General features: G+C 36.4%; 2 protein-coding genes across 2 annotated transcripts in view; both read right to left on the reverse strand.

The window, feature by feature from the left end:
- The window catches only part of LOC136815442 (acid-sensing ion channel 5-like), a 31,550-nt gene extending 25,754 nt beyond the window's left edge, over positions 1-5,796 (reverse strand). Inside the window, exon 1 of the mRNA XM_067071895.1 lies at positions 5,719-5,796. Coding sequence (XP_066927996.1) covers positions 5,719-5,771 — 53 coding nt within the window. The 5' untranslated portion in view covers positions 5,772-5,796. The remainder of the gene's footprint in view (positions 1-5,718) is intronic.
- A 2,738-nt stretch (positions 5,797-8,534) lies between these two features.
- LOC136815374 (acid-sensing ion channel 2-like) lies at positions 8,535-11,297 on the reverse strand. Its single transcript, XM_067071812.1, has 3 exons — positions 11,137-11,297; positions 10,811-10,891; positions 8,535-10,044 (listed from the first exon to the last, which is right to left on the reverse strand). Exons 1-3 carry the CDS (start codon positions 11,240-11,242, stop codon positions 8,717-8,719), a joined length of 1,515 nt encoding a protein of 504 aa, XP_066927913.1. The 5' UTR covers positions 11,243-11,297; the 3' UTR covers positions 8,535-8,716.
- Positions 11,298-22,529: the final 11,232 nt, after the last annotated feature.

Below are 22,529 nucleotides of genomic sequence, written 5' to 3' on the forward strand. Positions count from 1 at the left end.
AAAAGTTATATTTTTAAAAAGATTAGTCAAAAAAATGTATCATTACATGGTCACATGACTTGAAAGTTGGATTTAAAAGTTAGATTTTACAGATTATTCAAAAAGTTTTATACTTACTTGGTCACATGACTTGAAAGTTAGATTTTACAGATCAGTGAAAGAAACTTATCCTTACTTGGTCACGTGACTTGAAAGTTAGATTTTGCAGATCAGTCAAAGAAATTTATTCTTACTTGGTCACATGACTTGAAAGTTATATTTCGCAGATCAGGCAAAAAAATTTATCCTTACTTGGTCATGATACATTGCGTAGGGTTTTTTAAAAATTTCACAAAAATTTATATTCTCACTACACGGTCACGCGATTTAAAAGTTAGATTTTACAGATTAGTCACTATATTTTATCCTTACTTGGTCACGATGCATTGTGTAAGAGATCTTTAAAACTTTCACAAAAATTTATATTCCCACTACACGTTCACGTGATTTAAAAGTTAGATTTTATAGATTAGTCAAAAAAATTTTCATTACATGGTCACATGACTTGAAACTTAGATTTTCCAAATCAATCAAAAAAATGTATCCTTACTTGGTCACATGACTTGAAAGTTATATTCATGGCCCCCGTCATCGGAGGGGGGGGGGGCAGGGGGCCATGGCCCTCCCCCCAATATTTTGCAAAGTAATTTTTTTTACTTTAAAATATCTTACATATACCGTTTAGAGGGGTGAAATAATGGTGAAAAGTCGAAAATGTTCTTTGTCGCCCAACCATGGTCGGCGACATATTTCGTTGGCCCCCTCCATTCCATTCGCACGCCGGGGGCCATCATATTTTGCAGATCAGTCAAAAAATTTATCCTTAATTGGTCACGATGCATTGCGTAAGAGCTGTTCAAAAATTTCGCAAAAATTTATATTCCCACAACACGGTCACAGGATTTAAAAGTTAGATTTTGCAGATGAATTCATACATTTATCATTACTTGGTCACATGACTTGAAAGTTAGATTTTGCAGATCAGTTTAAAAAAAATTTATCCTTACTTGGTCACAGCGCATTGTAGGAGCGTTCTTCTAAAATTTCGCAAAAATTTATATTCCAACTACACGGCCACGTGATTTAAAAGATAGATTTTGCAGAATAATTCAAACATGTATTATTACTTGGTCACATGACTGGAAAGTTAGATTTCGCAGATTAAGCAAAAAAAAATTATCCTTACTTGGTCACGATGCATTGCGTAAGAGTTTTTCAAAAATTTCGCAAGATTTTACATTCCCACTACATTGTCACGTGATTTAAAAGTTAGAATTCGCAGATTAATTCAAAAATTTATCATTACTTGGTTACATGACTTGAAAGTTAGATTTTGCAGATTAGTCAAAACAAATTATCCTTACTTGGTCATGTTTTTATCAAACACTACTTGGTCACGTTTTTTCATTCACTAGAAATGTTAATAACTTGGACCAAAAACACCAAACACTACTTTGTCACGTCTTTTTACCCATTAGAAATGTTCATAACTTTAACCAACAACATCAAACACTATTTGGTCAAGCCTTTTTACTCATAAGAAATATTCCTAATTTGGACCAAAAACTCCAAACACTAATTGGTCACATTTTTTTATCCTTAAAAATGCGCATAGTTTGCACCAAAACACCAAACAGTACTTGGTCACGCCTTTTCACTCATAAGAAATGTTCCCGTCTTTTTACCCATTAGAAATGTTCATAACTTTAACCAACAACATCAAACACTACTTGGTCAAGCCTTTTTACTCATAAGAAATATTCCAAATTTGGACCAAAAACTTCTAATTTGACTTGGTCACGCCTTTTTATTCATTAGAAATCTTTATATTTTGGACCAAAAACATCAAACACTACTTCGTCATGCCTTTTCACTCATAAGAAATGTTCATAATTTTGATCAAACAAACAAAACACTACTCCGTCGCGCGTTTTTCCTCATCACAAATGTTCATGGATCAAAAACACCAAACACTACTTGGTCGCGACTCTTTACTCCTTAAACATTCAGATATTTTTCACATAAAACCCCACCAAATGTTACTTAATCATATCTTTCATTAAAAGCTCTCCTCACTTCCATTATTCGTCCAAAAATATCTTCGATATTCAAAGAATTTTACAATATATTGAAAGTTCAGGTGAAGAGGAGTTGCTAACTTGCACTTTTAGTACATTTGCGGCCGAAACGCCCGACGAGACAGAATGAGATATACTTTTTTCTATTGAGATTTGTTAAGAATATTCAAATTTTTTTTAGCTTTAGGGTGTTCTTTCTTTTGAATCTTAACCCTAAAAATAATTCAAATCAAATAATTTAATATTTTATTACAGTGTAGATAGGCCTTAAATTGATAAAAGTTAAAAAAATTCTGTCTTCAAATTACCCCCCCCCCTATTATTCCATCCCCCGCTTATTAGAACTTAGACCCCCCCCCGTTTATTCGGGAGACTAGAGTATCGCACGTTTATCACACGGTTAATGAAGCTATTTACTATACTTAGGATGTTTTCCTCTAACATTAAAAACCGTATTCATTCTTTGTGAAGTTTTAAAAATACCTAAAATATATCCAAAAAGTAACCTAGAAAGTTTCCGTAAAATATCGTGTATGAATTCAGACCAGCAGACCCACAGACATACGAGTTTTATATCCATGTCACAAATTTTGAAATTCATAATACCTACTAGGAACCTACCACGTTGAATCAGACTATTAAATTTACAATGATGTTGAATCGGAGACAAAATTCAGTCATTGAATACAGGGTGTCCCTAATTAAAGTATCGAGTCGAAACACAACTATGAGTAGAAAGTTTTATGTGCGTGTTCACAAAATTGTATTTTAAGCTCTCCCTCTTTTTTCTTTGTCATTACGATTAATTTATACGTTGTAACTACCTTTTGTAATAAGCCTGTGTGATGGAGAACGTTCTTATATTTTAGCGATAACACACACAAACTTTTCTACTCAATAGCATGTTCAAACTCGATTCTTTAATTAGGGACACCCTGTACTATAACATGTTTATCTCATTTGATTTGTTTGACTGCCTAATGATGGTTGATTTTTATCATTATTGTGGATGGGAGGAATGTAGATTTATCATAAAATACATCAAATAATTCTGTATGTAGAGTTGTAGAGTATATTTTTAACTGTACCCGGGAGTAACAGATTGGTCGTGTTCACACTACAGACCTTCCTTAATAAAAATGTAGTTAGGAGAATCTTTGTTGACTACAATACAGAACGTGCATTTAACAAAGAGTCGAACGCATAGTATTGTAATTTTTAATCGATCTTCCTTAATTAAGAGTCGTAAGCTCTATTGTCTTAAGGGTAGGGTAGAGGCTTCCCTTAAAACAAAAAAATTTATTAAGGAAGCATAAACAAAGAATGCGTGCAGTGAACAAAAAGTTTTACGATTTCAAAAACGAATGAACTGAGGAAAAAATTAGAAATAGTGCAAACGGTGTTGTTGATGTGTAAGATGAATGCAGTTATTGAGTAAAACCATTAGAACAAACATGTTTGCGGATTTCAAGTGATGTATGGATACCAATATCAACCAATCACAGGTGAAATCGAAACTCTAAAAAAAAATCAACCAATGAGAAGCCTTAAGCAAAATCAATTACCGTGTTATAATAGATCTCGTGAACCTAAAAAGAACTGTAATAAACCAGTGTATTCATCCATCATAAATCTCTTTGTTTAACTTTGATAGATTTAATTAAGTAAACTTTCCAGTGTGAACGCGCCCATTGTGTACACTGTGATAACAGATCGTGATTCTAATCAGTGCCCATTTAGCCCAGGGGGGGGGCGCTTTTTGATAGACTGGATGTCGCTGATAAGTTGCCCGGTGCAATCTAGCCGATATGAATTTTTTTCTTTGCTTTGCAAGGTGGTAGCAAATCCAGACCATGTTGTTTCGCATAAACTTATGGGGTTTTTGAACCTATCAAAACCTGATATGTATTTACATAATCAGCTTTTGCGCTTAACATGAGGATACGTGCTCTAAATTTTTGATTCTTTAATGTGATTGAGACATGCGCGATAAAATTCTTGTAGTCCGTCCTCACAGTTTAAATCAGTTCGGAAAATTGCACAGATCCACAACGCTGCGACATTCTGCATCTTTAGCGTTGTGATATTCCGCAACGTTGCGAAATTCCGCAGCTTTACTGCTGCATAATTTCGCAGCTCTGGCCTTTGGTCGAAAACCGGCATCGCAGGGCCTGGACCGGGGTCCCAAAATAATGTTTATTTTGAAGAACAACCCAAAAGGAAACTTTTCACCCTAGCATTTTAATTTCCTATCTAGCGATTATTCACAATCATTCTTGGAAGAAATGCTACTTCGTTCAAAAAAGCGCTACTTTGTTCAAGAAAGCAAGTTTTTGCCTGATTTTGCATGTGTTTAGAAGAAAATTGGTAGGCGCTCATAATTTTTAAAATCACAAGCTTCAATTGGAAGTGTTGCGTAAAATAGCAGCGCAACCCTGGGGAAACGCTGCGAAAAACCGCAACATTGCGGAATATTGCAACGTTGCGGATCTATGCAATTTACCGAACTGAAATAGCGAGTTAATGTATTCGAGAGGACGGTATAAAGCAAAGTTGACATGTCTCCAAAACCACCGTCCACTTTGCTCGACGACGGTAAAAATACCAAATACCGTTGTCTGTTTAGGTGAGCAAAGGCGATATAGAGCCGTACATCAACTATCGACTTTGTTTTGTATCGATTTCACGTACCGTCGCCCTCGATGTCCTCCAATACATAAACTCGGTAATTTCAGAGGAAGCTAAACTGTGATACTCACGGTATTGTACTCACTTATCAAAAAATAAATTTCTCAACACATAGACGTGATTTGTGGTCTCGAGAAGGCTGTCTCAAAACCATATGAATTCTGTAGAACAACCTTCTAATTTTAAATTTGTTTTCTTTGTTGTTTTTTATTGAAATTGATATGCATGCCTATCACATACTTCAATTCAAAAACAGTTGGCTCTCTCTATTTCGATCTTCAAGGGACCAAGAACTTTTCTTCGAATTAGAAAAAAAATTTGAATTACAGAAAGTGTTTGTACTAAATGTTAGCTGATGAGCATGAGGGGACCAATCCCGGGGACCAATATTTTAGAAAGATTCGATAATTTGTTTGAATCGATTTCAGTGCTCTACACGTTTTTTTTTTTTTATTAGAACACCTAAAATTTGACTGAGCCTGGATGTGCTTATTCTTTTAGCAATTTTCAGCCTGAAATGTTCTTAGATGCGTTCTTAAATTTTCAGACTACTCTAAATCGACAATATCATGCAAAATAAAGAGAACTTAAAATTGGTAAAATTTGGACAATATTTGACTCTCGATTTAGAAAATCCATTCCTAAGTTTGTTTTAAACTGCTTGAAAAGAGGAAAAAATTGTAGTTTCTTGTCATTTTTTTCCAAACTGAGGCTGGGCATGTTCTTACGATGTTTTTAATTTTTCGACGAATTTCAGCCTCAATGTTCTTATAAACTGGGTTCTAATAAAAGAATAAACGTGTATCCGGACAAGCGTTGGGAAAAACCCGCAGCGTTGTGTAATATTGCAGCGCTACGGAACTATGCATGCAGCTACTTGAATTGAACAATACATGAGAAACCTTTTATTTACCTTGTATTTAGCTCCACAAGACTTTTAAGGTCATAACTCTGCCCCATGTTCATTTTCCCGTTTCTTCTTTCTTGTATGTTAAGGGCTCTGACCATAGTGAATTTTTCATAATTGCCGTGTATTAAAAGGTGTTTTCTGACTGATGTAACCAACAAAACTATGGCATGTTATACATTTTCTGTTAGACAAACTATTCCTGAATCTGAAAATTCAAAACTTGCATTGAAAAAATTTGATGAAGAAGAAAATGAAGACTTTTGTGAGGAAGAGTATTTCAACTTTGAAGAGCTTAGTTTCGGCGAAGAAAAAACATTTTGAAAATTTTTTCGCAGTAGATGGTGTATCTTTTACCGAACAATAAAAATTTTTGCGGAAAATTTTTGTAAATGCTTCTTTGTCTCGAAATCTTCAAAATACCGGGTAGTCTTTCATCAATTTTCTATCTGGATTTTGCTTAATAAAACAGTCATAACTTTTGACACATCTTTGTAGAAAAATTTTCCGCAAAATTTAAAATAGTTCAATTCTTTGCGGACAGTGTAAAGAAATTTTGAAACAAAAAAGTTAATTACCCATTAAAACTAAGCATTTTTTGTAAAAGAGGGTGATGCAACATATTATTAACATCTTTTTAAAGTTCATAACGTCATTTTTGCAATTAAATTCTTAATTACTCTTAAGGGATTCGATTAAAAAGCAATTTATCAAGGCAATTCTTTGTTAAAAGTGTTAAGGAACCTGAAATATAACTTTTATGTTCAAATACCAAAATCAATTTTTGGACCATGGTCAGAGCCCTTAAGGCAAATCCTTCAAAATGGAGAACTTCTGATCAGAAACATATGAAAACAGTTCTGGTCAGGAAACACAATAATGTTGTGAAATCTTTCAAAGAACAGCAGTTGACAGATCTATCAAAGAAATCAAAAAGAAAAAGCAAAAGAAATTCTTCCCAATTGCTCAATTCAGTCACTGTGTCCTTGTCTTTGTTTCAACAGTTTTTCTCTGAAATGAAGATTTAAACTGGAGATAAAAAATAGCGCCTGTTGTTCAGAAGGGTTTAAACTTGCTAAGGGTCATCGAGTTTGAGGATAGAATCCTACATTATTTACAATCTAGCGGAAAAGTTTTCAATGTTTTCATTTTTTTTCCATTGTCTACCATTTTCTTGTTTTCAAGCAGTTTTTAACGTGGGGAATGTTCAGTTTTTTTGTATAATTTAAAATCGGGATATGAAGCTAGAAAATATTTTATTAGAATTTTTATTCTAAGCAAACCTTTACTCTATCTGGACAGCTATCATTTCATAATCCGGTTTAAAAGTGCAGCTCCTCTCTGACTCTAGGCCGATGGGTTTTTGACATGTGCAAAGTATTCATTTAACTTAAATAAGATCCTTTGAAGTTCCCTAATTGCTAGCTCTTTTTCTTATAGAAAGATGCGTGTCTATTAATCTTATAAATGTTTCTAGGCTAGACTTTTTGACCAAAATCATAAATGGGACATTTTAATAAAAGCCCTGTAAAATTCTTTCATGATTTTTACTTGTTGTTCAGATTTTTATTTGTCCTATCGAGTCAACGTAGGGGGTAAATGTTCAATAATTCACTGAGATTCAAATGTCTCGTATTCTAGCCAATGTCTTTTCATACTCCTCATGAAAAATTTCATTAACTCCATTTATAAATTCCTAACCCAATGTTTACCCATCTTTTTAGAAAGTATATAAATAATTCACCGTGTATATTTTTTTCTCGAAAACAGTTCGGCACGATATGATTTCCTATTACGTAATTTTTCGAAAAAGGTTTCCAGTCACTTTTTAATATGTAATTTCTATTGGTATATAGACGAGAGATAATAAATAGTTTCGTACAAGCTTTTCTATGTTCCTAAGGCACATTACTCCACGGTGGTAAAATTCCCATTAAGTAAGTTTTCATAGAAGACAACCCCGTCTCACAGCCCCGGTGGAACTTTCCTCAATGGAATTTCCTATTGTAATCTCAATGGGGACAGCAATTTCATTGTGCCAAGGTTAAAAAGTCCAGTGCAGGTGGTTTCAGAGTGCAATTTCAAATATTGAATTTCGAATGGGGACGAGGAAATCAAAGTCAATTTCAATGGAGATAAAAATACCTATTGTAATCTCAATGGGGACAGCAATTTCATTGTTCCAAGGTTAAAAAGTCCAGTGGAGATGGTTTCAGAGTGCAATTTCAAATATTGGATTTCGAATAGGGATGAAATCAAAGTCAATTTCCACAGTGGAGCTGAAATTCGAGGATATTTTTCTACTGGGACAAAATTTTAGCTAAATTTCCAGCGGGACTGGGGTCCCAGCGGGTCTATGACACAGATATGTTAGAAGATTCTTATTATATAACTGAAAATAAAAAGTTTGTTTCTGATTGTTTACAAAGTAAAATTCTAAAAATAAATAAACATCTCACGGACGAAAGCTTACTTTGCTAATATACGAATTTCCAATTAACAGATAGTCACGAAAAACATCCAGTAAAGCTCTGATTGGCTGCAACATGCAAAGATTACCTCATACTTATTTATACATATTTCCGTAATTCCGTCTAAATTTTCGCCAAATTCCGCCACTCCGTCCGAAAAAAGGGCCGATTCCGCTCCTCCGCCAACCATGAAACCCCCACCCCCCCGTAGCGCTGGCTTGGCTTTGCCAATAGACCTTTTCATAAATTACGTCACGAACATCACTTGCCTCGTATTTAAACAATTACCATGGCGATTATGTCTCTTGAGACATTAAATGATTTTTTATTATGAATAGGAATTAGCTTTAATAAAGTCCACTGGGAGTTAATCACCATGGCAATAATTTCAAAACAAGGCAAGTGATGTTCGTAACGTAATTTATGAAAAGGTCTATTGCAGTTTCACTCAAGTTCTCCCAGTACAGTACTGCTATATTCCATTGAGCTGTCTCGATTCCCCCAAAAACATCGCATCCTAATCGATTCCTCTTTCAAAAACATAATTTCTTCCAGAAGACCAGAAAGAAATAAACGAAAACCTCAACAACTGAAATTACACTTGCACCAATAATTAAACCAATCAAACCTCCCATCTCAGAGAGCATTTGATCCCAAGGATACAGCTCCTTTTCCTCCATCGTTTGATACGTATCCACTTTCTGGTATTGGATATTGATTTGATACTTAGCTTTGATTCTCGGATCTTTTCTCTCGTTGAATGAATGGATGACGGACAGGTCGTAGTCAGTACAGGGGAAATTACACTCGTTGGTTTTCTTCGTCCCCTGAGAGCCTTGACTGAAAATACATGTTCGAGCCTCCTCTACACTTGTGTCATTACGACCATATTTTTCCCTGAATTCCTGCGGTATAAATTGGTCCACATAGTCCGTAATTTGCCCACATGCTTTATAAATTTCCAAGAAATTATGGGACTCGATGCAATTACGACGTGTATAGCGACCTGGAAATATATCTTCGCCTTTATCGTATGTGCAGTTAGAAGGAAAAGGTGTCGACAGTCGTTTAACCAGAGTCTTATCTAGCTTGATTTCGTAAGCTTTGTAAGGCTCTAGTTCCACTTTCTTGGTAGTATCGACTTCATGGACTTGAGGGTCTTGTGGTAGTGCGATGATTTTCTCTTCTTTACCAAGCCAAGGAGGAGGATGAAAATCCATCAGAATTTCAGCATGACTGTAAACATCTGATAAATTCCCTTGGTAATTCCACTGAAAACAGGAGTGATTGAAATGGTACATTGTTCTCAGATATCCGCTATTGATGCAATTAATTCCTCCCCAAGTACGGCATCGTGTCACATTGAAAAGTCCATTCGACCAATACTTGTTCGCCTTGTAAGAAATATTCCCGCGGTAATTCAACCCCATGCGGTGGCACTCATGATCTTTGGATAGATTCTTGTGGCCTTCCCGTTGGGAGACACCGCAATAAGCAAAATAATTATCAACAAAAAGTTGGTCCTCACAGAACGTAATGGCAGGGAAATAATTCTCATGAGCGATTATGGATCTTATCTCAGTGTAAATCTCATATCGATAGAACTTGGACACTAAGCCGTGTATAACAACAAAACAAGTTACCAGACCTCCAAAAAGCATCATAAACCAAAATAATGATTCGATATTTTTACCAACAATGATGCGTGACAGACCGTGCATCGTGAAGGTGTTAGCGTACTCGTTGATTTTATTTTTAAGGAAAAGTTTACGTGAGGCCATCATTTCATGCCAGCGATCGTCTTCATCTGATGGGACCTTGACCATGAGTGTCTGGTACTCCGATGAATTCTTTTTGCCATCTAAATGATAGAATTGAAAACGTGATCGAAAACTTAGCTCTGTTATTTTTCATTCTGATTGTGAATAACGAGTTTATGTTTGCACTTATGAGGATGGTAAAGATGGCAAAATCGAGGACGGCAAAAGCACTGATTTACCGTCGTCCAAAACCTTACCGTCTCCGTCGTAAAAAACACACAAACATAAACTCGGTAATGATAGTGGACGAAACCAAGCTGGCACACAACGTTTTTTCAACGTTTATTTAACGTTCACAACGTCCACATAACGTTAGATGAATGTGTGCCAGCTGGCTGGTGCCAGTTAGTTGAAGCCAATGCATTGATTGCCCTCTGTAATCACCTTTTTTAGTCATTTTCAAGAAAAGTTTTTACTGGAAAAAAATTAAATTAGACAGCGTAGAAGCTCTTCCCTAAAGTTTTTCCCTATTGAACAACTTGAATTGAGACAAAATAACAGCTAACCAATTTCTATTTCCAAAGACTTTTAAACTCGGACTCGCATACTTTCTAGCTAGAAGCATAACGGTTAAAATTTCATAATAGAACATAAAGATTTTGCAATGATGTCTCAATCATTTATACTGTCTTGAATAGTTCCACCGAAAGTCCTGGAGGCAGAAGTTTTGGTCAGTGAATGAAATACGAGGGTCGGTAAATGAGATAAGAGTGGAAATGGGGACGTGGTTGGTCTATTTCGAGTGGAACAGAATGTAGAAATAAGTGAAACAGGAATGTGGAATAGTGAGACAGGGGTGTGACTTACCAATGATAGAGCTTCTTTGATTATGATTAATATCGATATAATTGGAATATGAATCGTTGGTAGACACTGATAAATGTTTTTCTGGAGAATAGAAAGTGAGACACAATAAGTTTTCTTTATCTTTGCATTTCGCCCATTCCTTCTTCTTTTATGCTGTAATTGAAGCTGACTCTAAGCTAAGCTTAAAATATTGACGATCAAATAGTGAACAAAAATTAAAGAGGGGTCCTATTTTGAGAGAGAGAGTAGAGTGACGGTACTTGGCAGATCAGAGACTGGCAAAGTAACCTCTTAAAGTGCCGTACTGTAGACATCAAACATCTAACCTTTTTGTGCCATGGTGGTGTAATAGCTGTTGGCATTTCCATTTCTTTCATCCATCATATTTTCCAGTACTGAAGATGAATCTCGTTTCTTCTGCCAAGAAGACATTCTCTATTGGTGATTTGTGATTCTAGTTCTATGCTTATATCTGGTCGATCTTTCAATTTTTACTGTGACTCCTGCTTTGGTGAATTTTTGGTAGATTTGACTGGTGGCTGGTTTGCTATTATGTAATCTTTTGCACCCAATTTCTCAAAGTAAGCAAGAATTGACCGATATACGCAGAGATTCAAATTTCTAATAACTGTTAAAGATTATAAATCAGTTTTCTCTCTCTGAAAGCCAAAAACCTGTGTTACTAAGAATGGTGTGAAATGAGTAAACTGCTAACCTCAAAGCTGATAATTACACCCCACAGAGAAATTAAACCTGAAAAAAAATTAAAAGGAAAATAAACTTCCAAATAGACAAATAGTTAATTTTATTAAATTTTGTTAACTTTTTTTTCTAAAACCCCTGGATATATCAATTATTTAAACCCCTTGGAAATTATTTTATTCACTTTATGGACTTATTTGTAGGTTTTGATTATGAAAAATTATTTTACTTCGTACAGTGTGATTCAAGCGAAAGTTGGATTGTATCTGCGAAGGCCTATTTTTGGGAACCCGCCATGAAGTATCTTAAGAAATGAAGAAATTTTTGATTTTAGTCAAAACAAAAAAAAAATTTCCGATAAAATTGTTAGGATGATAATTTGATAAAAGCAATCAACAGGAAAATTCTCCATATTACTTTTAAACAAACTCCAAAAAAAACCCAAAGAAAACCAAACAAATGTCTAACACAGTATAACACTAAATTGTCAGGCATACTTTCAAGATCTAGATTTTTATCAGGCCCGGCGGAAGCGGGGAGACTGGGGAGACTTCAGCCTCCCCACTTTTGAGCAAACGAGATTTTCTTTCTCTAACCCCTAGCACATTTTATCTCATTTGAGCCTTCAGCCTCCCCGCTTTTACAGTTGTTCCGCCGGGCCTATTATGAGATGGTTATAACTATGTTCATAAAAATTTAGGTAAATATTATATTTCAAAAAATATATAATGCAACTTTCATTCATTTCTTACTTTCTTTCATAAAAATATTTTTTTCTGTTTCATCTCGGCTCTCTATAAGGTACTTCGATAAAACTTTTTCTTTAAGCTAACAAGTGAAACCCTATTGAGTTACCCCGCAGGTTTTAAGGGTGATATAAAAGTTACTCTTCATTAGACGTAAAATTATTTAAAATGTTTTACAGTAAAAACCAACAGGACGCGCCAAGTTTAAGAAAGGACCGTACACCATAAAATGAATTGACGCTTGTTTCTGAACGTTTAATATATTTCATAAATACATTTTATTACTTCCACTGTTCATTTAATGAGATTTAAAATGCTATCTTTCACTTTAAAGGCTTGGGGATACGAGAAGTTTTTTTCGTGCTGGTGCAAAGCAACATGTTCCATCCCACCAACCTGAAACGCTTTCTCGTGTCTCCACCCCATTTTTCTTTTAATAGCATTTGTGCTTCTCTTCCTTTTGTCCCTGGGACATTGGACAAAATCCTGGGACAAAATCAGCGTGTCTTTTGGGTATTTCCCTCACTTTTTTCACATGAAACAAAAAAAGAAACCATGAGACATGCACTTTTTTTCTTGTATTGGTGGGTTTGTCCCTGGGCCAATGGAGCAAAATTAATTTGAATTAATTTTGCTTCATATTGTCCCAAGAACAAAATCAGCGTGTCTTTTAGGTATTTCCCTCACTTTTTGTCCCATGAAACAAAAAAAGAAACCATGGGATACACACTTTTTTTGTGTTGGTGGGATAGAGCATGTTGCATTGCATCAACGCGGAAAAAACTTTTTGTGTCCCCAAGCCTTTAGTCTTCAGTTAAATTTGCTCTGTACTGTGTGTGATGAAGGACCCTAAGTTGTGTCGCACATACTGTCATTTTGAAATCAAGTGCCATCTCCCGGGATTTAATACAAACTTTTTCATGTCTTTTCACTGATTTATTTTTGGAGTTCAATGCTTCAATTTCATTTGTCATTCCAACTTGTGTTGTCTGAGCATGATTATGTTTTAAGAGTTCCACTTTTCGGATCATAATTTTCGTAATCGTTCCATTCATCATTTTCCGTTTCGGAATCGAATTCACCTTTCGGATAACCGATATTGTTCACCGTGTCTTGTCCAAGTGATTCGGGATTGTTCATTTGTTGGTTTCTGGAATAATCGGGATTACTGTGTTGTTGGTAATTGTCTGATGTCATATTGGGAGTCGAGTCGATGGGCGGAGGTAGGGTGTCAGTTTCGTCTTCAGAACATGAATCAAATTCACCTGAAAAAGGTTGCCAAAAGATTTACAAAGCCGCGGCTTTCTTATACTATGATGAAACCATGGCGATCTAAATCTTGTTGAAGGCTAAGCAAATGCTTAACAGTCAGCACAGTTTACACACAGAAGGTTGTACATAAATCGAAAAAAAAAGAGAAAGAAGGCCAAACACGTGGAACTGAATTTAATCAATTGAACTGATTAGATGAGGAAGTATTTATTAATTTATTCGGGTATCACTAGCTTTTTGATGCTGGCTGGATGCTTTCTTTAATGGATCATTGTGTAAATCCAATATCCAATCTCGTTCCCAGAGCTTTTTGCGCAGTTTATTAATGGACGTGACAGAATACCGCGGTCAGGCGCGTACCACTTGATTATTTCATTATCCCTCTAAACTCGATCTAATTCTTTTTTGACGCATTCTTCTATTGTCTATAGGTGCGAAAAATAGACTGGGACGGTTTTAGTGGGATAAAGCAGACAAAAAAATGCCTGCGTGGCAATCGGCGGCTACGTTCGAAAAAGTGTGCGCTATCAGAATCATAAAAAAAAGCGAATCAAGAAACTGGGTTCGAGTTTATTCAACATCGCCTTCCTTACCTTTTGGATATCCAATCTTTGTATCTTGACGTTGAATATTATTTTCATTGGCGGGTGGTGGGGCGTCTGCCTCGTCTTCGGAACAAGAATCGAATTCACCTGATAAATATCCAAAAATTGTTTTTTGGTCAGTTCTTAAAGGTTTTATTAATCTCGTTTCATATCAGGACAGTGTCTCCCTGTTATTGTATTGTCCTGAATTTACCTCTTTGTGACCAATTTTGCTCCACATCTGTGTCAATTCAATGTGAAAAAGCTTGTAAATTGAATTGATGAGTAAGCCTTTAATGTTACGCGTGATTGAATTAGTCAATGAAGGAATAACGAACGAATATTTAGGCCCGAGAATCTAGTTATGACTCTCCCAATACGAGTCTGATCAAGTTTAACCCACCATTAAGATCAGTTCAGCAGCAAAATTTGAGAACAGAATTCAAATGCACGAGTTTTCCTTAACCTTGGATAATTGCAACACTTACCTTTCGGATAACCGATATTGATCGTGTCTTGTCTGTGCATTGCATTATCTAACAACGATGGTGGTTTCTCATTGGATGGTTGAGATACTGAGTTATTGTTTATGGAGGGATCAACGAAAGTATATTGGTTAGGGTTGACAACCACAAATTCCTCCTCGTCCTCGTCACTGATTGGCTGCTTTTTGGGTGAGGATTTTTCTGCCACGGCAGCCATTTCAATATTTTTCTCATTTTTAGCTATAAATGAAATTTGCTCCTTTTATTTCACAAATTTTAGGAACTAAACTCTGCAAAAACCTCTTTTCAAGGTCTATTTTTGGGATTAGTTTGGAATTAACATTTTTATTTCTTTTTTGCCTGCAAAATGAAATAACGTTCTAAAATTCACGAAAGTTATATCCGCCGAATTCACGAAAGATAAATTCGCGAAAAATTCTGCTCGTGAAAGTAAGAACATCAGGCTACATAACCCTTTTTTATAAACTTTGGGGACTTTCCGAACAAACTTGTACCCTGTTTTGTTAAAGTACCCCGCCCCTCTTGGCGATTCCAGGGCTAAAGTTTACCTTTTCTACAACAACAACAGCAACATATGATTATTATGATCAAGATGATCAAGATCCCGCCACCTGCTCCTCCTGCGATCGCTGCTATCAACACTGTATCGCTGTCACCTGAGAAAGAAATTTGATTTGTTAAGTTAAGTGCAAAATAGAATTTCAGACAAACTTCCTTAATTCGCTTTTATTATTATTCTTATTGCACATCCCGTGTAACAGACCCATTGGGACCCCGGTCAACTGGAAAACTTGGCAAAAAGTTTCTCCCCGGTCAGAATAATACCTTAAAATTTCAGCTACACTGGGAAATTGACTTTGTTTTAATCCCCATAAAAATATACTTTAAAATCATCCCCACTATTTTTTTGAGCTAGAACAATAGAATTGCGAAAGAGTTTCGCCGGGGCTGCGAGACACGGCGCGCGGATGGTTTATACCACATCCCCTAGTACGTCGTTGCTTTTGGTAAGAAATCGGAAAATATCAATCTAATATTTTGTGTCAGCTTAGCTTTGCAAACTAGAAAACTTTAGAAAGAGCGGAGCCTTATTATTCTTAGCCTTATTCAGAATCTAACAGATAGTTCCCGCTGGGAAACTAAACATAACTTAAGTCCACTCTACAACTAGGCACATTTTTTGCTACAATCAGAATTCCCTAGAGACTACAGCTTAAGTATCCATTGGCTTAGAAGTCGTTTTGCCATGCTACAAAACAGAATCGCCTACCACCAGAAGCACACCCAGGGATAGCCATTGGTCGTCTAGGGTTCTCATAATCCACATTGTCAAATATAGTTACCAACCGAACCTCATCAACTCCTTTCGTTTTATCACCACATAATTTAGCTGAAGTACCCATAATGATCTCTGATGAGAAATTGGTTTTCCCTTGTGTATAAGTGATGTATTGGAGTTTGTACTTGACCGAACCACAATCACCAGATTCGACTTTCTCCCAATTGGTTAGGATGCAACCATCACAATCTTTGCTGGCAAAGTATGTAGTCGTCTTGTTAACTAGAATGTAATTTTGCTAAGTTCAAATTAAACACATATGAAGTCGATTCTTGCTAATATCGCTGAGAACGGAAAACAATTTAACTACACACCCCCTTCTCACAGGCCCACTGGGACACTTCCCACTGGAAAAATTGACCGTTTTTGTCCGTTGTTTAACCCCCAAGGGATCCCAGTGGGTCTGTGAGAAGGGAGTGTGAAAAAATGTGAGCAAGAGAATCAGCTCAAATTTCCCTTGATAAAAAGATTTTCTATACTTACAATCAACATCGATAGTAAATCCCCCTGTCAGAGAACGGCCTAAATATCCATTGGCTTCGTATTGTAATCGCTTGCCACAATCAACTGCTCGTAACTTCGGTACCTTGATGTTGATGAAATGATTGATAACATTTATTTAATAATAAACTTCATGAATTATTTTTCAAGTGGGTTTAAATTTGTTATAAGGGTTTAACCGAAAGTATTTATCTTCAATTTGTTGAAAACTTTCCAAAGTTCAGAGTTCTGTTGGATGACTTTGATCTTATTCTCACAGACCCGGTAGGGGGTAAAACTGACGAAATGAAACTCCAGTGGTATTCCCATGTTTTTTAGTGGCTGGGGATTTGAATTCCATTCTTTTCAAAATGAAGCAACTTCGATGGGGGTGGATGAAAGAAATTACACAATATTTTGCAGTGAGGATTTGTTCATTTGATTATTTTTAATGTGGTCTTAGAATTGGTATATAACTTTTCAATGGGGACGATATTTTGACGAATCTTCGTGAGGGAGGGGGTCCCTATGAGAAGAGGGTGTGTTGTTGTTGTCGAAAATAATATCACTGAGGCTTACAGATCCGGCGAGTAACCTAATTATGAATTGAATTGCTGGTATTACCTTAAAATCATAAATATGTTGATAATCTAATGGCTTTGGTCTTGTTGTAACTTTAGATGCAGGTATTTGTTGTGTATTGAGTTGAAAGGATAATGTTGGACGGGACACACCACATAGTTGCATGGAAAATTCCAAGTTTTCATTTTCTTTGATGAAGAATTTCGATGGGAGAAGAGGTCCACACAGGTCAGGTCCACCTACATTGAAAAAATTGAGAAATGGGTGAGCAATTAGTAGATTTTAATACACCCATGAATTTATTATATACACTGGATGAACAACGCATGAAACGGTGGAGAGCGAAGAAGACTTTAAAACGGATACATATATTGAATCTGTTGTGACAAAAAAACATTAGACAAAAAAATTAAACAAAAATCTAACATGATACCGAAATTTAAGTTGGCAATTTCTTTCCAACGATTTTCTGAGAAGAGCTAAGATTGACACATATTAGACTTGAGTGTCTTATGGCTTCACATTAGTAAAAAAAAACAAGGGTATGCAAATCTTTTGGAGGCCCGTGGTGGATCGGTGGTTTCATTAAGGTTAAAGGTTGAAAGTTTCTGGTGTTAACATTCGATTTTTCATACATAGGATGTTTTTCGCTTCTTTCTCTCAACTTGAAACGTCATAACGACATAATTAGGAATTATTTTGATGTGTTTCCCTCTCTAAGAAAAACTTTAATTCTCATTTGGGAATTGAAAGACCGTGTGATGAAAATGTGACTAAAATGCTACGAAAAACATTTTAACCCTAAGTGCCACGGTAATTTTTTCTAAGAGAGCTTTTGACTTTTTCCTCTTACATAGCCCATGTCTGATATATACAACATTGGCAATTAAAGGGTTAATGATGGAAGGAGAGTGAATATAATAATGTCATTACTGTGGACATAGCTAGAGCATAAGAAATCGATGAAAACTTAGCTTGTTGTTTATCCAGCGTATATAATAAATTCATGATACACCTATCAACCCTTAGCTGCGCGGTCGTATTTTTAGGAGACTGGTAATGAATTTACAAGGAATATTTGCTCTCGGCGAACGGCATTTTTAGACAACTAAATCAAACAAAGTAAATTCCCACCAAAACTCTAGAACAGAGGGATGGTGGTAACATTCAAATAAATAAACTAGACTATATTGAGGTTACTTTATTGCTTCTAAATAAGCTGTCGTTGAGCAGAATTTTCTTATATTTTCGTTACCGGTCTCCTCAAAAGCGTTAAGGATTGGTATAGAGTTGTTATTGGAGAGATTATTGATAGGTGGAGTTGATGATCTTACCCAACCCTATTTACAGCGGATGCCCTGGAGAGGAGTTGTCTCGTGAGAGTCGTCTTCGCCGTAATTTAAATATACTACCTGCCAGCTTGTGAGACACGGACACAAAGTTTTGAGATTTAATTGCTATTCCTGTCTGAACTTAGGCTGCTAGCATTCCTCCCACGGGTCGATGGTCCTATACTATGGATGGCTTTGTAGAGGTATGTGATTCGGACTAGCGTGAACTACTAGGAAACAAGACCAGCGCGCTTACACCTGATCAACAGTATATTGGGCTATTCCAGAAAACATTTGTACCCCTTAAGTTGAGGTGGTCTTTTTTGGTAAAGGAAACTTCCCTGGATTTTCTTTTCAAGCTTCCAAGATCCCCTCGAGTATATTTTCTCATTTTATTAACCACCCTGGATCTTCAGCCACGTTTTACTGACCACCCTGGATTTTTACACTCGAAAAGACAGACCCCCCTGCTGGATTTGTTGTTTTACATACCAAAATGGACGTCACACCTCCTAGTAAAGGGGGTACAGATTATTTTTGGAATAGCCCATGGTTGAACCGATACCTAACATAGATAATAATAACAATAATAATAATAATAATAATAATAATAATGTATACAAGTTCAATGCACACGAGGGCCTCTGAGAACCGGATCTTGATTACAATTGTCTTGTCTCGAATCTTTTCGGATGTTTTTTCCAAGCTTCGTTGAGTCTTTCTTTAAAGATTTTGACAGTCTTTGCCTCTACAACGTATCTTGGTAATCTATTCCCAGTTTGGTATACTCCTGTAAAAGAACGAGTTGGTTTGTGCGCCTCGGAATCCATCTTTACCAAAATTTGGTATCAGCTCATCTTTGTGTCTCCTGTTCGGACGTGTTCGAGTCGATAATTTACTTGGAAGAGTATTTTTATCGTAGTAGTGGAGATGTTTGTATACTTGGACCATATCACAAAGAGTCTCCTGAATTCAAGCGTGGGGAGGTCAAGTATGCGCAAGCGTTCTTCATAGGACATATCTTTGCAGATAGGCACGAGTTTTGTGGCGCGTCTTTGTACACCCTCGATCAAATTAACATATTTTCGAAGTTTAGGTGACCATACCGACTGAGCATACTCCAAGTGCGGACGGACAAACGAAGTATATAGTACTAGGAATATGGATGGATTCAGATGTTCAAAGCTCCTGTTAATCACTCCTAGTATTGAATTTGCCTTCTTTACCTGCTTTGCAATATGCTCCTCGAATGTAAGTTCTGAGTCGATCACAATCCCAAGATCTTTCTCTTCAAAAACATGTTCAAGCTGATTTCCATCCAAACAATATGGATAGGCATGTTTGATGTCAGAGAATTTGCCAATAGTTAGTACGTGACATTTGTCGGATGGAAATTTAATAACCATTCTTTCGACCACTTAACTAGCGCGTCTATATCCTGTTGGATGGAAATAGAGTCTTCGATAGTGTTGACCTCTTGGAAGATTTTGGTGTCATCAGCAAAAAGGAGTATAAATGATGATATCACTCTTTCAGGAAGATCGTTGATGTAAAGAACGAACAATAACGGTCCAAGGACACTACCCTGTGGGATACCACTAACCACGTGATCCGTTGTCGAAAATGATTTATTTACTTTCACTGATTGGGTTCGTCCATTTAAAAATGATTTTACCCAAGACATTATCGGACCATCTATGCCGTATGCTAATAGTTTCTGGCATAAACGACGATGAGGTACAGTGTCAAAGGCCTTTGCGAAATCAAAATAGATAATATCAATCACTTTTCCCTCCGATGTACTTTCACAGCACGTATCCAAGTAATACAACAGTTGCGTAACGGTGGATCGATTTTTGATAAAACCATATTGCTTGTTCGATAAAAGATGTTGATCAAGAAGATGCTCCATAATATGCTTTCTCACTATTGACTCCATCAGTTTGCATACTATTGATGTCAAGCTTACAGGTCGATAATTTACTGCAAGATTTTGAGCACCTTTGTTTCTTATATATGGGTATTACGTGAGCTTCTTTCCAATCCTTTGGTAGAGACCCTTCCTTTAATGATGTGTTCATTATTACTGCAAGAGGTTCAGAGACGTAGTCAGATAACGACAGTAGCATCTTAGGATGTATTCCATCAGGACCAAATGATTTATTTTGATTTAGATGTTTTAATTCGATCTGGATCATTTCTTTTGTTTATATGGATTTCATCGATTACGGACTCAGTTCTTTTCTCGAAGTCCGGTGCTCCCCAGGAGGCTCTTCTTGTGAAAACACTGCAGAATTGACGTTGAAGTATATTCGCCTTTTCATGGTCTTCATGTTTCAAAGATTTTTGTCATTTGGTGCCCAAGTAATGATGATACCGTACTGGAAGATTTCATTTTGCTCCTGACATGTGACCAGAAAACTTTTGGTTTTTTTGTTTTTAATTGTTGCAGATTTTCCGTTCGTAATTTCTATGGGCTTGTGTCATCATTTTCGTCACTCGGTTGCGTACACGGGTGTATTTCACGCGATTCTCGTCTTTCTCTCGCGGCGATGATTTCATCCATTTCTATGTAGACGCGTTTTCTTTGCTATTTCAGTTCTGAGATCTTTTGGAATAGGAATTCTTCTCTCTTTCTCTCCAACCCTCGCCTCCAATCGTTTTGAGCGGGATGAAACGGTTTTGCAATTCGCTTACTTTATTCTTGAAAACTTGCCAAAGTTCCTCGACTGATTTGTCATTAGCCGCATCTAGAAAAATCCTTTGCCAGTTACCTGTTTCAAGATTTTGCTTCATTGCTTCAAAATCAGCATTATCATAATTGTACCTTTCCGATGTGGGCTTTACATATGCATTGCACTTTATGCTAAAGGTTTGGGAACTGTGATCGCTTTTACCCAATGGACTGAGATATTCCAGATTTTGTGTTTGGTTGGCTTCTCCTGTTAGAATGAGATCAACCAAAGATGGTTCATCGGTTCCACGGCATCGTGTTGGTTCGTCTACGTTCTGATGGAGGAAAGAGTCGCGGAGAGTATCTAAGAACTTCTCTTCTTTGCTTTCTTCCTGATGTTTTGTCGTCCAATTTTCCCAGTTAATTGTAGGAAAGTTGAAATCCCCTACAAAGCATTTATGGGAATATTTTTTGATGGATGAAATATCGTAAATGAGCTTATTAAGTCTGATGTTGTTTTCATTCGACATGTTACTGCTGGTAGGGCTGCGGTACATGCATGCAAAAACCAGTAAGTCATTACCACTTAGGCGAACTTCTATGATACAAGCTTCAATAAAGTTGACTTGATTTATTGATTTGGTCACATTAACAATCAAATGCTGAACTGATGCGTGGGCAAGAATGATAACTCCATGGCCAATGTAGGTATCCATATTCGTATGACAAACAACTTTATAATCTTTGAATTCGTACTCGTGTAGTTCTCTTAGTGTTCCATGTTTTGGTTTTACTTCACATATGGCAACAATGTGTGGTTGTTGTTTCTCTACGTTTTGTATAAGTTCTTTCTTTTTGCTTGATGTTAGAATATCAGCGTTGCAGTAATAAAACTTGATACCATTTATTGTTAGATCATGGCGAGGGACTTGATTCAGACTTTTTTGATTTATTGTTCTTTTGTTTTTTGTGTTTGAGTGAGATTTTTGAACACAACTCTCTTGGTTGCATTCTCTATTTGGGGTTTCGTCTTGATCTTGATGAGGAAGAATCCGTTTTTTGAATTTCCCCGCACTCTCCATTTTTCATTTTCAGAGTTATTATTTGCGTTACGTTCTTTAGCTTGGTTCGAAAGTTTTTTTAATTGGTTTCTTTCATCGGGTGTTAGATCTTCAGTGATACTGACTGCCCTATATTTTTCAATACCCTTAAGAAGACAAAGATTGCCAAAGAGTGTGGACTTTTCTCTCTCGTTTGAGAGACAAACCAAAAGAGGTCGCTTCTTCTCTTGTGATGGACTTCCAAGACGAGTGACACGCTTGATTTCAACCCGGGAGTGTGTATCTCTAACAAGATCTTTTGCCCACTTGAGGTCGTCATTAGTTTCTTGCTCAGTTAATCCGTGAACAATGATGTTGGAAGACCTTTTGAATTTATCGTTCTCTTCCGCGTCCTCCTCTCGCCATGCTTCACGAATACACGGGTTTCGAATTAATTTTTTGC

This window comes from Clytia hemisphaerica, unplaced genomic scaffold (assembly GCF_902728285.1).
Source record: "Clytia hemisphaerica strain Z4C2 unplaced genomic scaffold, Clytia hemisphaerica genome assembly, whole genome shotgun sequence".
Lineage (NCBI taxonomy): Eukaryota > Metazoa > Cnidaria > Hydrozoa > Leptothecata > Clytiidae > Clytia > Clytia hemisphaerica.

Excerpts from the sequence above, each read along its gene's own strand:
- LOC136815374 (XM_067071812.1), bottom strand. The coding sequence starts at position 11,242 with ATGTCTTCTTGGCAGAAGAAACGAGATTCATCTTCAGTACTGGAAAAT. Across the intron at positions 10,892-11,136 it reads CACCACCATGGCACAAAAAG|AAAAACATTTATCAGTGTCT; the intron begins GTTAGATGTTTG and ends TCTATTCTCCAG. Across the intron at positions 10,045-10,810 it reads TCAAAGAAGCTCTATCATTG|ATGGCAAAAAGAATTCATCG; the intron begins GTAAGTCACACC and ends TCTATCATTTAG.